The sequence below is a fragment of the Pteronotus mesoamericanus genome, unplaced genomic scaffold (assembly GCF_021234165.1).
Source record: "Pteronotus mesoamericanus isolate MK-2021 breed Mesoamerican mustached bat unplaced genomic scaffold, CSHL_Meso_final scaffold_165, whole genome shotgun sequence".
NCBI lineage: Eukaryota > Metazoa > Chordata > Mammalia > Chiroptera > Mormoopidae > Pteronotus > Pteronotus mesoamericanus.
The window spans coordinates 2,420,207-2,436,286 of record NW_026555307.1 but is presented as its reverse complement, the minus strand read 5'-3'; the positions used below and the strand labels follow the sequence as shown (position 1 = coordinate 2,436,286).

The 16,080-nt window shown below is 56.6% G+C and overlaps 1 protein-coding gene across 1 annotated transcript in view; it reads right to left on the bottom strand.

The window, feature by feature from the left end:
- Nucleotides 1-8,692: 8,692 nt before the first annotated feature.
- Nucleotides 8,693-16,080, bottom strand: part of JPH3 (junctophilin 3) — a 93,110-nt gene continuing 85,722 nt past the window's right edge. Inside the window, exons 3-5 of the mRNA XM_054588937.1 lie at nt 14,440-14,564; nt 11,203-12,086; nt 8,693-8,828 (exon numbers count right to left, since the gene is read on the bottom strand). Of these exons, the coding sequence (XP_054444912.1) occupies nt 8,748-8,828; nt 11,203-12,086; nt 14,440-14,564 (1,090 nt within the window). The 3' untranslated portion in view covers nt 8,693-8,747. The remainder of the gene's footprint in view (nt 8,829-11,202; nt 12,087-14,439; nt 14,565-16,080) is intronic.

Below are 16,080 nucleotides of genomic sequence, written 5' to 3'. Positions count from 1 at the left end.
CATTTTTTCATCTTAAGCATCTTCAGCAATGAGAAGGTAGGATCTTAGATTTCAGTATCAGGGCCAACATCTCATTCATTAGCTGTTTAAAAAAAAAGTGGGACCGCCTGCCTCTGGCAGAGCAGGGCGTGGGCCCAGGCTTCAGCGGAAGGACAGGGGCCAGTGTGCTCCAACAGCAGCCCCTCCTTCCACCTTGCCTTTGTCTTCTCCTGAGGTGTGGCCCCCACCGGCCCCCCTGGGTGTGACTGTGTGCTGTAACAGGGTCTAGAGGGGAGGTGGGCTCCTGTAGGCTGACGAGAAATAAGCTCTTCTGCAGCTGCCTGCCGGAGCCGCCCTCTGGGGGTGGTGTCTTGCAGGGCCCAGAGATGCCCTGGTCATCGGAGGAGAGGCTGAGTGGGTGTCGGCACAGAGCCTGGCTGGTGAGCATGGGCTGTGTTGGGTAGAAGGGTGAGGCCTTCTGGCGTTACCCTGTTATTTTGGAAACTTCCCGTGGGTACTGGGGCAGCCCGAGTCCTTTTCTGACGTCCTGAGCAGAGTCTAGCCGGATGCGGCAGGGCAGGGCTGAAGAGCCAGCCGAATGCCACAGCTGGCCCATGGGAACCGCTCAGAGGCTCCAGGGCCTTTCTGCCTAGTCCTTTGACATGAGCACACCAGCTTTGATTGTGCAGCGGCTAAGGCTTTGCCAAGACTTTGGAAAGAAAGAATTGAAGGTCTGGTTGGCCCCAACACAGTTGTCTGTTATCAAAGGCCGTTTTTCTTATAGGAGCTTGTAGCTAAATGATATTTGAAAGAAGATAATAATTTCGAGTCAGCTAAGTTGAAAGAGAAATAACCACCCCAAAGAAGAAACATCTTGTACAAATACATGTTTTGCTGTCATGTCCGTGGGGCTATTACTAAAGATGCAGTTTGAATGAAGAGGTTGATCAGAGCCCATGAGAATGAAATAAATGAACTTCCAGAAGAGTTGCTGTCTCTGCTGTTTAATTGCCGTGATTAAAACACCAGCAACAATGTGCTTTCAATGTGCAGCAGCCAGGGAGGTGGGAATTCGACACAGGACCACACGGTCCCCCGGGTGGTTTGCCGAACCGAATGCCCTTGGCCCGCCGATGACCGCCGTGGCCCTGAGGGGCTAGTACGAAGCCCTGCCTTGCTGGAGCCAGAACCGCTGGGCGGCCACGCTCAGGTCCGCAAGGGCCCTGAGCGCCGCATCCTGTCTTGCTGTTCCTCGGCTGGCTGGCTGTTGCTGGTAAGCGCCCCTTAGCGCCCAACCCCTTGGTGAGCTCCACCCTTTCCCTTCCTGGTGCCCATCAACTCGCCACACCAGCCCTGAGAACACCGCACCGGGGCTCCTTGGAGGGTTCCGTGGGGTTTTGGGAATGACGAGTTCTCTGTTCTCCCCACTTCCCAGGGGCAGTGGAGCCGCTGTCTGGGTCAGGCTGAAGAAAGAGGAATTCGAAGGGGATGGTGAAAGGCAGCGGCTTTCTTGGGATTGGGTTGAATTGAGTAAAAATCAAGGGAACTGCCAGTTAAGCCTGAGAGTGTTCCTCATTTAAGTGTTGATTTTTTTTAAAGGTGTGACAGTGGTGGTTATTGCAATTTGACATCTGATTTTTTTTTTATTATTATTTTTACTAAGTTGGTACAAGCAGAAAATTGGTGGCTAGGTGACAGTAGAAGTACATTGAGGGGCCAGATATTGGCCAGGCCTCCTGGTGAAAGTCAGGTCCTTCGGGGGCATCCTCAGGGTGGGAGGGAGCTATCACAGGGCTGCCCCTTGTGAGACCAGGAGCGAGCTTGGTTTGAAGCCCCCCAAGTGTGTTGCAGTGAGAAGGTAACACAAGCGTCGATGAAGTCAGAGGATGGCAGGGAGGGGACACTTGTTCCCTGGCACGAAGGAAAAGTGATCAGCGCTAGCTCCGACGAGTCTGAAACCCACCTGCCGTCTGTTGCTCAGTTCCCTGTGTACACTGAAGGAACCATCTAGTAACTCCTGCTTTTCCAGGGGTTTTAAATCAGGAAGCAAGGTGTGTACAGGCAGCTGGTCGCCAGAGACCAGTCTCATCCTGAGTATAAACCATCGTCATCCTTTGTTTGCAAGAGAACTTCGGCAGTGCCTTCTGAGTCCAGGCTGCGCCTGGTCACCGGGGGTCTGTGACTGTGGTGCCCGGCGGGAAGCTGAGGCACTGACCAGAGCAGCTGGTGGCCCAGCGTGAGCTGGGCCCAGGGTGAGGGGCCACCATGGAAGCTGTCAGGCTGAAGAAGACGGGCACGTTGAGCTGTGTGTGGGGCTGTGGACCTCGGCCTGAGGAGGGGTCTCGTCTGTCCATGGAGCTGAGCCTGGAGAGACCATGGGATGTTGGGGAAAATGGGGGAGAAAGATGCTTAGTAGTCACCCTATGAGAAACATAGATGTTGATGTTTAAGAAAATTAAGTTAGATTGGAAAAAACAGCGCTGTGAGATCCTTGGGGTCAGTTAGCTGGCAGAGGGGAGCGAGCCCTGCGTGTCTGTCGAGGAGCCCGTCCCCGAGGCGGCGGACGGGGAGTGCCCAGATAGGCGGTGCTGGCGTGGGGGGGGGGGACGTTTCAGATTCGTGTTCGCAGAGCTTTCCTGCTCAAAATAATAAGATCCTGCAAATGTGGCAGAGAGATGCTATTCATTAACGGAGGCTCGGTCTGTAAGTTGCAATTATCCATCTTGATATTTTGTTAGTAGAAGGAACTTGCAGTGAAGACACTCATTTATGAGATGATGCAAGTTATCCAAATTTCAAATGACAGTGTTTATTACTAAAATGAGCAAAATTTTTCTTTAATCACAACAGTGTTCTTGCTCAGATAGTGAAATACGTGGTAATGGTATGATTGAAACACTTACATTCATTAAAGAAAATTATTTTATTTTCATTTTGTAAGTAACCAAGCTATTTTTCCAGCTAAAAGAAAAAGGCCGAGGTAATGTTTTTAGCTGCTTCATTAATAAGAAAAACAACATAGTCCACATTCTCTTTTGCCAATGTACAGAATGATTGCACAGTATTAGCAAACAGTTTACATGCACCATGGAAGAAAAAAATGGGAAAAAGAAAATGCAGATTGAGACAGATCTATGTTAGAGTTCATTCACAAAAAAAGGCATCTACATCAGGGTTAGTGGTTTCATGGCTAGAGTGAAGATGAGTTTCGCACACTGCTCACCTGAGCGGTGAGGATGTGTTGGTTTTATTTCATTCAGGCTACACTGGATGGCGTTTCTTTGGAAATGGCGACTGGTGCAAATAAGCAGGGTCCAGCCAGAGAATATTGTCAGGTTTAGCTCAGTGCTCAGGAGGCACTGGCAGATCAGTGGTCGGGGCACACGTGTCCTGCGTGAGCCAGAGTGTGTGTGAGGGCCAGTTAAAGGCGGGGGTGAGAGTGCAGGCCACGCTGCCCTGAAGGCGGCAGTGACCGTGCTGCAGAGCAGCTCACCCGGAGCGCCCTGGAGGGAGCGGGCGCAGAGCTGGCCCTCCGAGCTGGACTCCCTCCGCCTGAGCCTCCCTCCATCTTCTTCCTGATCTGCTCCGATGTTTGGGAAACCCACATGGGCAGCCCTCCTCCTGACCCCGCCTTTCTCAGCCTTGTGTGGAATAGGCGTCACTTACAGAAGGTCAGCGGGTGCGTCGTGTGCCTGCCCCTTGGAACTGGTAATGTCTAGAGAGGATGAGAAATTCTCGGGCTAAGTGTTCTTGCAGTATGAGTGCTCTAATCTTAACGCTGACCTCTAAGGGAGCAGCCCTGGTGTCCACCTGCCCTTAGTCGGTGTGGATGAGTGACCAAGGCTGGGACTGCCGGCAGGGCGGAGGGGAGCCGGGGTCCAGCCAAGACTGGTCCCCCATCCCTTGGTGCCTTCTGCCTTCCTGGGTTTGGGTTGCCGCTGTCACCACGTCACCAGGCAGTGGCAGCGCAGCTGGAAACCTGCATCCAGGTGCGGCACAGACATGATGGGAAGGGCAGCAGGAGAGGGTGTGCACAGAGGTGATGACAGGCATGCCAAGTGGGGGCCCGAACCCGTGGCCATGGCACACAGGGAGCCGCGTGTCTGTCTGAGGCAGCGGGGTGTGGTGGGCAGACAGGTGAGGTAGGTATGTGAGGCCTGATGCCCTCACCCTGCCCTGCTTGCCAGCCCCCAAAACCCCGGGCCTGGGCTCACTGCACCCGACTGGCCCGCGGCAGGCTCACGCCCACACCTCGCTCTGCCCCTGCCTCTGGCTCTCTGCTTCTCTGAGGTTTAGGAGCACGTGTGCACATTTCTGTCCCAGGCGCTTCCACGATGGGGTTTCATGAGGAAGCAAACTCTGAAAACAGCGTTTGTTCTGTGAGCTTGGAGAACAGTTAGCCACCTTCCAAAGCATCACTTCCGTCGCCCTCAAGGCGCCCACCTGCTCTGGGCACCATGCCGTGCTAGCGTCTCCTTCTGCACTTTTCTCTAGGTGCCAGGTGTCTCCCCCTGTGACTTCCTTTGTAAGGGCTGACCCCACATGTTGTGGTGGCTGCGATCCTGTGTTTCCATAGCTTTCAGACATCCTGCATATTTTGTAGTTCACACTGTCTAGGCATATGAATACACTGTAAAAATACAGCTTTGTTTTGCATTTTTAAACAAAGGCAACTACACTTTTTCTTGCTTCTGTTAAGGCTGAGTTAGGGACACTTCTTGGCACTTGGGACAGATCATTTTTTTAGTCTCTGCTACTGGAGGTCTTGCCTGACAGGTGGCCCACTCTGGGCAAGAGAACAGAACTAACCAGTTTACCGGCAGTCAGAGCTTCCCCCTCACTTCTTTTCTTATTTGGATCCTCGATCCTGTTGCTAGGAGCAAAGCCCTGTCCTTGGCAAGATTAAAAATGACTCAGTTGTGGTGTTTCCTCAATGTCATGAAACCGAGGTGTGGTCAGCTGTGCTCGGTACTGTCGGGTCACTGTAGGGGTGAGGCAGTACATTCAGCTATGGAAATAGAGGTCTTAAAATCTAGTAGGCACCTGAATGTTAAGTTCTGAGACCAAAGGCAAGGAAAATTGGAAGACAAGAACTGTAAGTTAAAGAAACTGAGCTTCATGTAGAAAAGAGGTTGCTCCTTCCACCCTTGGTATTGAAAAGTGTCTTACTGTGCATGTGAAATGAAATGAGCAGCTGCCCCAGGAGGAGGTTGCTGTGGGCGTCTCGGGGAGCACCCACCACTCAAGTACAGGGAGGAATAGTGCTGGTGGCGGATGCTTGCATGTCTTTATAAAGGATAATAAAAAACCCAAACTAAGAAAAAAGTGCAAATATTTTATCTACTTTAACGAGTCCTTAGTGTCGTGGACATGTGGGATCTGAACACCTCCCCTGGGCTCTCAGTAATGCCCTTTTGTTTGTAAGTGGGGTGGCCATGTCACTTACTGTCCCAGCTGGAACTCTTTTGAAAGGGAACGGGAGTGCTCTCACGCCCAGGCTGGGACAGCAGGTGTTAGCCAGGACGTGGGGCTGCTCCGCTCGTGCGCCCCGGTGCCAGGCAGGCCCTGAGGGGAGTCTGTGGGCTGCTGAGACCTCATTCTTATCTGGGGTTCAGTGCATGTCAGAGCGAGCCTGCCGTCCTGCCGCATGTGCGTTCACTCGCGCCCCGCACCACGGCGTTTCAACAAAGAGTGCATTGGTTGGTAGATGTGATTGTGGACGTCTTCAGAATGCCTGCCTTTCGATGCCTCCCCTCCCTCCTGAGTGATTTTGGCAGTGGGCTTTGCTTTTTTTTGTGGCTGCAGTGAATTTCTATCAGCAGCATCTTCCTTGGCTTATGTATTGCATAATTCACCTCTGTCTTTGGGAATCTCTGTGTGATAATGATTAAAACACAATTCAGAAGGATGGGTAAAGAGAATTTTTCAGGGGCCTGAAATTATCCAGGCACTGTACAGTCACTAAACGGACTGAAAAGCACAAGTAAATCCAATGCACAAGGCTCCTCAGGTTTGTGGTAGGGGGAACCGGTGAACCACTGGCACAGACAAGTTGCCTGGTGACCTCAGAGGGCAGCGTCCTTTCCAGCTCTTTCAGGGTAAGGTGTGAGTGCAGGTTCCCAGCCTTGGGTGGGTGAGGAGGGAGGGGAGGGGTAGGGTGGGCATGGGGTGGTGAGCCCTCCTCCCCACGGCCCCAGCCCCGTGTCTTGGGTTTCTCAATTTCTCTGCCTCCGATTTTCACATCCAGAGCATGTCAGGGGAGAAATGACTCTCAGGAGGTTGCTCTGGGATTAATTAAAACTTGTCAGCACAACTTATCAGCGCTCTGCACCACTGGGGGCCAGCTGTGACACACGTCTATTCTTCCCCACAGTCCCCTGTGTCCCCGTGAGCGCAGCACACTCCCGTCCACCAGGCACGGGCATGAGAGAAGCAGGTCAGCTGAGCCGGCCTGCCTGCCGGGGAAACCCGAGGCTCTGGGCAGGCGGGAAAAGCAGGCTGGGCTGATCTGAAGCGTTCGGCCCGTCTGCAGGGATGCTGCAGGGCAGCCCGGCCTTCCATCACACAGTTTGGAACAGTGAAAAATGAGCTTCCTGGAGTCTGTCAGACCCAGTGTGTTTTGGTCTTGGTGGAATCCATTTGGAATTGACAGGAGTGCGGGGAAATGGCTCCGCCCTCTGCAGGTGCGGAGGAGTGTCGATTTTGTTTTCCACGTGTGTGACTGGCAGCTGGACTAGTGATGGAGACACCTAGTCATGAAACCACTACTGCTTCTGTTGAATGATGCATGTCTCTGTGCTGCTGCTTTTATTCATCTACCTACCTCATGGTGTTTGCATGTAAATATGTACCCTGCATTTGTAGGTACCATTTTTGTCATGCAGTTATTAGAATGTACAAAAAAAAGTCTATGATCTTTACAAAGAGTTGCAAACAGAATTATAAAACACATATCCCAGCGTGGATGATTCTTAGAGCTGCAAGGAGCAGGCATCTTTATTTGGTTCACTTCAGGTCTGCAGCAACCACTCGATATTAAAAAAGAGGAATGGAAAATAAGATGTACAAAAGATGTAATACCCCTTTAGAAAGCAACGTTATCAGAAATGTATTTCCTACGGATCCTCCCTCCCTCTCCCATGTCCCTACTCCCCAAAAAAAGACCCCAACCTAAACCAAACTGTGAGAAGGAATGGGGAGTGAATGTATAACAGAAAAAAATAGAACTGAATTTAACTGGAACATGCTCTAATCTTTAGTTTATTTCTGGTTAAAAATATAGCAATCCAGTGCAGTGTAGTAAAGAAATCTGCTTGAAAGATAGCAGAGAAACAGCTAAACATAAGCAAAGCAAGGCAGAGTCATAGACGGGCTGTACCCAGGGCGACTGTGGGAAGTCACTTTCAGGACCTTCTCAGGAGTGAGCACAGGGGCACCTGCGTATGGACGTGGCCATGGCCTCATAGACACGTCCATACACACAGGCCAGGCTGGCTCCACAGCCAGGACCAAAGGACACTCAAACATTCTGGGATCTTGTTCTTCTGTTTGGGAGACAGAGCAATGCTGGTTGAGAAGGCAGAAACACCAGGAACCTGTTTGACTGAAACAAGTTGCGTTACATGTTCTGGGGGAGATGGATATGCAGCGATTTCTCAGGAATTTCCAAGCCACTGGGTTTCAACCACATTCCTCCTGTCCTGGGACCAGACCAGCTCCAGAGAATGAGTGAGGCATCTGGAAGGAATAGGCATATCCGTGGGGGAAGTTGCAGGCACAGGACAAAGATGTGAAACCCATGGGCTGAGTGACAGTGAAAGATGATGATGTCATATAAGGGCCACAGACGTCTGGCAGGGACATGGGAGCCTGTATACCTGTCCTGCACAGTACGTGCAGGAATGCCACATGCTGAGCCCAGACATGATGGCCCAGGGGACCCCACACTGCCCCCTGCCCTCCCGCACCAGCCCTGGGCTTCCACAGCCACCGTGTCCCCAGCACGGCTCCCCTGGGGCCTGGCCGGAGGCTCGGGGAAATGGGGCGGGGCCGCGAGGGGAAGTAAGGACTTGGCTTTAAGACTTGGTGTGGGGATCTGGCCTTGTCAGGAAAGCCACCGGCAGTGCCGAGACCAGGGCAGGGTTATGACCTGTTTCTTGGGGAAGAGAAGATGGACCTCTGCTTCCTTTACCGTGCAGCACAGATTTAAAATAGAAAAAGGCTCAGGCTGCTGCCAGCCAGGATGGGACACCCTCTTTCCCCTGCCTCACGCCCACACTCGTCACCCGCTATTCCAGAACAGAGAGGAAAAGCAGAGTTCACGGACTCCCCGCATTACACCTCAGAGCAGCTGCTGCCCCTGGCCGCGCGCAGCCGGACACTCGGAGGGTCTTCCTCGGGCTGCCGCCTCCTCCACGTCCCAGGCAGGAGTGTGATGACATTGAGGACGATGACGATTTTATTTTTTTGCCGCTGATTTGCCGGGATCCCTTTTCTTTCCACTTCAAGCTGGAGGGTCGGCGTGCTGGCCTCCTTCTGCCATGCCACACAGCATAGTGTTATACAAGCAAAGAATTTTGGCTAAAATCCAAAAAACATTACCCAGAAAAAAAGGCAAACTGTGAGTAATACCCAATCGTGTTGTTCTGTGAAGAAACTTGGAAGTAGCTGTCGGCTGTCCAAGTTATGATCCTTTCCTTTTTATTGTTTTTCTTTTAACGTTCCCCTTTTGCACACCAACTGGTATTTTTGCTAATGTGACAACCTCATCAGATGAAAAAGTTAATAAACAAAATGGCGACTCCGATGTTGAGCAAGATCACCATGGCTACCAGGATGGGAGCCGAGCCCTGGAACAGAAGGAGAGAAGACGTGAGCCCGAGGCCTGGTCTGGAGTGTTCTCTCTCCGGCCATCCTCCTCGCCCCCTTTCCCGCCCCACCCCCAGGCCAAAGTAGGAGGTCGGAGAGGGTGGGAGGGTAACGGAGCTCTTGGGAGACAGAAACCAAACATCTAACTCCTCAGGGCATGAAGCCCTTTGGGAGTCAGACTTGAGGAAGAGGTTGCCTACTTGATTCTTAGTCTGCTGTTGCTGCTCTTAGGACTCCTTATGGCTCTGGAAACTCTGGCATATGCACTTCCTTCTGGTGCCCCAGGTCTCTCTTTAAGTAAACACCCCCGCCCATATCATTTTTGCCTCCAGCTCTGTACAGCTGGGACTTCAGACATTGTCACTCAGTTTCAGAGCCTACCCAGAGCGGACCCTAAATTCATCCTGGGATCCCAAAACCAGCAATGGGAGAGAACCTGCTCTAATAGGCCTCTGAACACGTCATTCTCAGTAAAAACCTTCCCATGAGCTGCAGGGGCTCCGTGCTCACTGCCATCCCTGTGTGGGCCCGGCCTCCTTCGTAAGCAGCAAGGGGCGCTTGGTTTTCCTTCGAGCCTTTCCTGGGTTGTGAGGTGCCCAGCGCCCTCGGAGCGGAGACCCTGGCCCTCCTGGGCGCGCAGACCCCAGGCGCTCCTCCTCAGCTTGCTGTCCTTGAAGCCTCTCATTGAGGGGTGCAGAGCCTGGTCCCCCTTCCCCCCCCCATCAGGGACAGGATAAGAGGCAGCACCCAAGGCCTCTGCTGGAAGCTCCCCGCCCCGTGGGGTCCCCAGCTGCCACTCAGGACCAGGTGTTGGTCTGGCAGAGTAAGTACAGGCACCCAGCTAGAAGCCTTGCACCTCTCCCCGAGGGACCTTCACATTAAAGCACCTAGATATGCCAACATGGTTAAGTGGGTAATTAGGGCACCCTTCCTGCACCTCTCACCCCTGCCCATCATGCGGCTCTTCCTAAAATAGCCACATACACAAGTGCCCGCGGGTGGTGCACACTACCTGCACACACACCATACACACATGGGTGCACATGCACATACGTTTGCAGCTGCCAGGCTGGGAAACATGGAGTTGTGAGTGCCAGCTGGTATTTAGGTCCCAGGGGCTGCTCTCCGGGGGGTCTAGGAGGATTTGGGCACGGGGAGGGCGGGAGCATTTTAGGAAGCAGACCACCCGCAAGAAGGACACACAATGATTTGAAGGGGAAGCAGAAATGGCCTCGAGGGCCAGCACACGGTCTCCTGGCAGGGAGCTCTCTTCCAAGGGGCACTACGTCCTGAGATGCTGGGACGACACCCAGCCGAGGAGCATGACTCATGGGGTACGGACGTGTGACGCACAGGTGGCAGGCCCCGGGTGTTCCTCTTGTACGAGTGAGACTGCAGGTGCGAGCGTGTGGGACAGCACGGGTGTCTCCCGGGTGTGCACGTCTGAAGCGTGTTCCTTGGGCCTTCCACCTGCCGCTTGGCCAAGGGACCAAGGCAGGTCTGCTTACAGGTGGAAGCCACCTGACGGGGTCTTCTGGGTGCAAGACCCCTCCCCAGCCCCCGACACAGAGTCCTGCCCAGGGGACTCTCTTCCCTGCAACCCGAGAGCCTGGGGAGGAGGGCCTCTAGGCAATGCTCCCGATGCACCGGACGCACCTGAGAGGCACGGCCCTCGCTCCTGAGCAGCTCCGGGGCCCTGCATAGCAGGCCGGATCACGGCCCCACCCAGAGCCACGGACCCCAGGCCCAGGGTGGGTCAGAGGCCTCATTCTAAGGAGCTCCCAGAGCAGGCCAGGGCGGTGTTCTGGGCCCGTCTGTGCAGAACCATGGCTCTGGTAGGAAGGGGACGGTCCCTCACCCATTAGAAAGCAGGCTTTGTTGGAGCAGGACATGTGTTCTGGCAGATGGGGGGAACCACAGTGCTGGCTCATAAAGAAATGGTGTGTCCCAGATGATGTGGACCTGACCCAGCCAACATCCCACTTGCTCCCTGTGTCTGGCCCGGTCTCTCTCCGGGACTGGGAGACCTCGGAGACAGTGACAGACAACCTCCAGCACAGTGGAGGACTGTCCTGCACAGCTGGGAATTTTGAGCGAGTTGGGGGAAGGTATGGGTGAGGCTGAGGTCCTGTGCTGCCCAGTGTCTTGCTGGGAGCTTCCAGAACCGCCCAAGCGCTTCCACCACGAGGATCAACCCGGAGTAACCCTCTTGAGGATCTGTCTGAAGGAAATGCCACCCAGCGTGGCACTGGCTTCCTGTGGCGGGGGGTGGGGCGGGGCAGGCCTGCAGAACTTGGGTCTCAGGGTGGGCGGGCCTGGGCTTTTACTCCCCGGGACTGTTGGGCGCCCACTTACCGTGCTGGACTTGAGCTCATCCCCGTTCTCCTCGTCGGACTCCAGTGCCACAGGCGAGGACTTCTGGGGCGGGGAGAAGGTCAGGTCCCAGCGCAGCAGCCGGGGCTCGGCCCTGTCGCCCAGCCGCAGGCTCTCCAGTCTCTGCACCGCGGGCTCCGCGCTCGCGGCCGGCCGGGCGTTCTCCTTGTTCTGGGACTTGGACCTCAGTCTCTGCACCCCGAAGCCCCGGTCCTCGCCCTGGCCGCGGCAGGCAGCCCCCCTGCTGTAGCGTCTCTTCTGGGGGTGCGCTTCCTGCACATGCGAGTCCACCCTCAGCAGGGGCTTCATTTCCATCTCGTAGTTGCTCAGCTTTTCCTCATCCAGCTCCAGCAGCTTGGCGCCCCCTGAGCCGGGGTTGCCAGCCCGAGGGTGGGAAGTCCAGGAGAACGCAGGGGGCGACTCCGTCCACCGCTCCCGGGGCTTGGGGTTGCCAGGCTGCTTGTGGCCGGAGCCCCGGGTGCGGAAGTCCTCTGCGGGCTGGCCACTGCGGAGGGTGCCGCTGCGGACCCCTCTGGAGCCCCCCGCCTTTTCCTCACCCCAACTGTTGCGGCTGTAGTCCCCTCCTCTGCCCTCCAGGAGCATCTGGATGTCCCCGCCTCGCTCCTCATCCACCGATACCTGCCTTGAGAAGTGGGCGACTTTGTTCCTGGAGGCAGGGGCCGGCGGTGGGGTGGCTGAGGGGCTGGCAGGGAAGCTCTGCAGGGGGCTGTCATCGGGGGTCAGGTCCGAGGGGGTGGTGCCCTTGCGGTACAGCTCCGGGCTCTCCTGCTGCATGGGCGTCCCGATGGAGATCCCCTCGATGTCATCACTGGAAACCTGGTGCTTCGGCCGCTGGTACTCGAGCCCTGCGTGGAGGGGGGGCCGGCAGTGCACAGGTTGGCTTACTCAGGCGTGTGTGGAGGCCTGGTCTCGCCCAAGGATGGCAGGAGAACAGTCTGGGACGCAGTGGTTCCCAAAGCCCCTCCATGGATCCCGAGCCCCTGCCCCACAGGTGCTTTGAGGAGGACCAGGTCACTACAGGCAGTGGAAGACAGACTCTGGCCCCGGTCCCCAGCTGCAGGGCAGACCCAAGGTTCAGAGGGCACTAGGACTTGGGATCAGCCTGCTCTGGGGGCAGCGGGGCAGGTCTTCAGGTCCCACCCCCATGGGCCCTCTTGGTGAAAGGAAGCATCTCCAGCTAGGTGACCACCTATGGGGTCTCACAGCCTGGGGAGGGAGGCCACACATGGTCCCCAGCCCTGTCCAGCCAGGCCACCTCCATCTCAGGGTAGTCTAGGCCTTCCAGTGGCCTGTCCTGTCCTGAGAGAACCGGGGTGGGAGGTCTTCCCCACCTGGGGCCAGGCCTCCCTCCCCGCTTCCACACTGGAGCCTCTTGAGCCAGGGCAGGAGGCGGCCTCGGGGGACACGGCACCCTCAGGGTGGCCATAAATTTCTTGGTCCAAGCGCCCCTTTCGTGAGGGACACCCACCATGTCGGTGGCACCTCTGGTCGCCGGAGGCTCCTAGCCTCACTTTGGGGTGTGAGATGCAGCAGTGACCAGAACAAAGGCCGAGCTGCGGACCCTAGGAAGAGCTGCCGTGGCAGTTCCACCGGAGGGCAGAGGCCCCCAGGGGAGCCCCGGGCAGTCCTGGACAGGGAAACCTGAGACCCATGATCGCTGGGGAGACAGGCGCATGGGGCTCAGGGCGAGCACTCGGCCTCTGCACCTGCGCCAACTGCCTCATGGGGCGTGGCCTGGGAGTCCAGGTCTCATTCAGCTACCACACCTGTGCGCCCATGGCGCGGGGACAGGGACTGGGCTGCAGCCTCCACCGCCGTGCCCCTCCCTCTCCTTCGCCGGTCCCCAGCACAGAGGAGGCTGGAGAACAGGCTGGAGGGTGTCTGAGGAACCACGTGGGGAGCTGCCCTCCCTGGGGGCCCCACGGGCGCCACGCGGGAGGGCCCTGGGCCCATCGTAGGACTCCCGTGACCACTCCCCCCTACCTGCCCCAACTGTGATCTGGATTCTGAGCCCTGCAGGGGCCCGTGGCCTCCCCAGGAGACCGTCTGGCCTGCGGACCCCACAATCCAGAGAGGGGCCCTGTGCCCAGCTCCAGCACGCTGACTCAGCGCCACCAGCCTGGAGTTCGTTCTCAGCTAAAATTAGTTCCAGAGCACGTGATGTTCCTGGAAGCATCCTTGTGAAAATGCAAAACAGAACATGTGTGGCCAAATGGCACCTTTGTTCCCTGCCTTGGATTCTCCTGCCTCCCAGAAGCAGGCCTGGCCTCTCGCTGCCCCAAAGGCCAAGACCCAACCCATGAGGCCAGGAGCTTCAGGGCTCTCAGAGGTGAGCTCAGGGTGTGGTCTCAGGACAGAGGCTGTGTAGGCAGATTACATCCTAAAACAACCACTTGTGAGCATGGCTCTAACTGTTCTCCAGGGCTTCCTGCTGCACAGGAAGCTTCCAGAGGAGACCAGAGGGAAATGGGGCACAAAATGGGGCGGGTGGAGGCAGGGCTGGTCTGGCTTGCGAGGACGTCACCCCAGCAGGCCTCTCTCATCATCGATACTCTTCTCCGGCCCTCTCTGCCTTCCTCAGGCCTGCTCCACACAGAGAACAAGGGTCACAAATCTGGCCAACCTGCAGTGGCTTCTAGCTCCTCCCAGCTCCCACCAAGGACATGGCAGAAGCTCCCCTCACTGTTCCAGAGCCGCTCTGTTCAGCGTGGCCTCCAACAGGCACGCATGGCCGTCTGCACTTAAATGTACATTAATCATGATCAAATAAAGCTAATGATGCTGGTCCTCAGCCACACTAGTTGCAGTACCCACATGGCTAGTAGCTACCTCGTTGGACAGAGCAGTTGTAGAGTTGTGTGTCAGAGAAAGTTCTAGAATAACACTGAGGGAAGGGCAGGGAGACTGCATGCACACGCAGAGTGCACAGACATTCTGCATCATGGGAAGCAGGATAGTGATGCTTGGGAACATGTGCACGCAGGGACACAGCCCTGGAGGTAGGGAGAAATACTGAAACCACACACCCTGACACGCGTGTCTGAGGGAGGCGTGTGCCAAGGCCCCTTGCAGGGACATACACCAGCAGGAAGGACATCGCGAGTAAACATGAGGTGAGATGGCGACGGGCAGAACCTGCTGGTGTGTGGCCTTGGAGGACACCACCCTGCCCCACCCCCGCGCCGCGCCCCGACTCACCATTTTCCCTGTGCTGGAAGGAAGGTGAGAACTCTTTGGCAGTGATCCTGGCAATCCGTGCTTCCTCCTGAGCCTTCTGGGCTGCGGTGAGGGCCGCCTCGGCCTTGGCCCGGGAGTGGGAGGTCCTGGGTGGGGAGAGACAGAGGGCAGTGAAGGCATAGGAGCAGAGAGGCGGGGCGGCTGCTGGTCCCCACAGTGGGCTAGGCCAGGCAGGACAGGATGCCGGGCGCCTGGGGGTCATGCCCTCTGACCACCGATCTTTCATCCACTCATTCAGCAAACAGCTCCGGGGACCAACCGGGCCAGACAGACTGCCAGCCCCTTTGGGCAAAGGGCAGACCACACCCTGTGTGGGGCCTGGGCCCCAGAAGTGAGTTCGGCCTTTAAAGGGGAGATTTTGTCCTGGACAGAGCTCCAGGCCCTACAGCAAGGAGTGTCCCTCCTGCCTTGCGTTGTGCCCACGGACCGAAGGCCGAGACCTGTGGCTGACTCGTCTCTCCGTCCCCAGGGCTGAGCAGGCACTCAGTCAGTCCTGACCTGACAAGAAATGAACAGTTTGGGGGGCACTTGTACCCCACGGCCCCCTTGGAGGTGAGTGACTGGCCATTGGGCTCTTGAGCAGGGACAGAGAGGCTTGATGGCAGGACCGGTCAGCTCTCTGCAGCAGGTCAAGGGCATGAGGAAGAAAACGCTACCCCCGCACCAGGCACGGCTCCAGGCCCAGGAGGGGGTGGGCCACTCATGCTGGGGGCCGCGCTGCTGCTGAAGGATTCTCCAGACACGTCCAGATGCCTAACACCCTGTGCCCAGGCTGCCTGTCAGGTGTGAACCGGGCCTCATTCGTCCCAGCAAATGGCACCGCCACCCCCTGAGCTCTGCCCTGAGAAGGAAGCACAGGTGAGCTGACAGCTGGGGAAGGAGGTCCTGGGAGGCTGGAGCTGGGACTGCAGCTGGTCCCCGGCCCCTCCGCCTGGCGCTTCTTCCCCTCAGACACCCCACATTCACAGGGCCAGGCTGGGCAGCGCCCTGGCCATCATCTGGCACCTTCTGGAAGCTGCGATCACCGACCTGTATGTGGAAGAGACAGGCTTGGAGAGTTGAAGAAGCTTGTCCAAGTCCACATGAAATATGGTTTCCAGATGCTGAGAGAAGGCAGGTCTGTTCCCCACAGGCCCTGCCCAGAGGCAGGCCTAACCCCCGCCAGCATCCCAGCGCGGGCGCCGGCATCCCTCGGAGCACAGGCGCATAGGTGTAGCCCCTCCTCTTAGGAGCCGAGAGGCCCAGCGCAAGTCACGTGTATGTGCCGCAGTTTCTCCTGTGGTCACACACAGTCAATGACACCACCGACCTCACGTATGTGTGTGGGGGCACATGAAATCCTGTAACACAGGCTGGGGGCAGGCAGGGGGGCATCAGAATGAGTTTGCTCTCACATCAGTAAACACCCTGAACACGCACCATGCAGCAAACCCGGTGATGCCCTGCACCAGGACGGAGGCGGGGACGGGGGCCAGCAGTTTGCTTGATGTTGCTGCCCTGAAACTTGCTGCCCAGTCAGTGGTCCCAGGACTCTGACTCAGGGCCCCAGGGTATGGGCGGCCCCTCCTTGCTCTGTGCCTCTCCCCAGCTAGGCCCACAGGA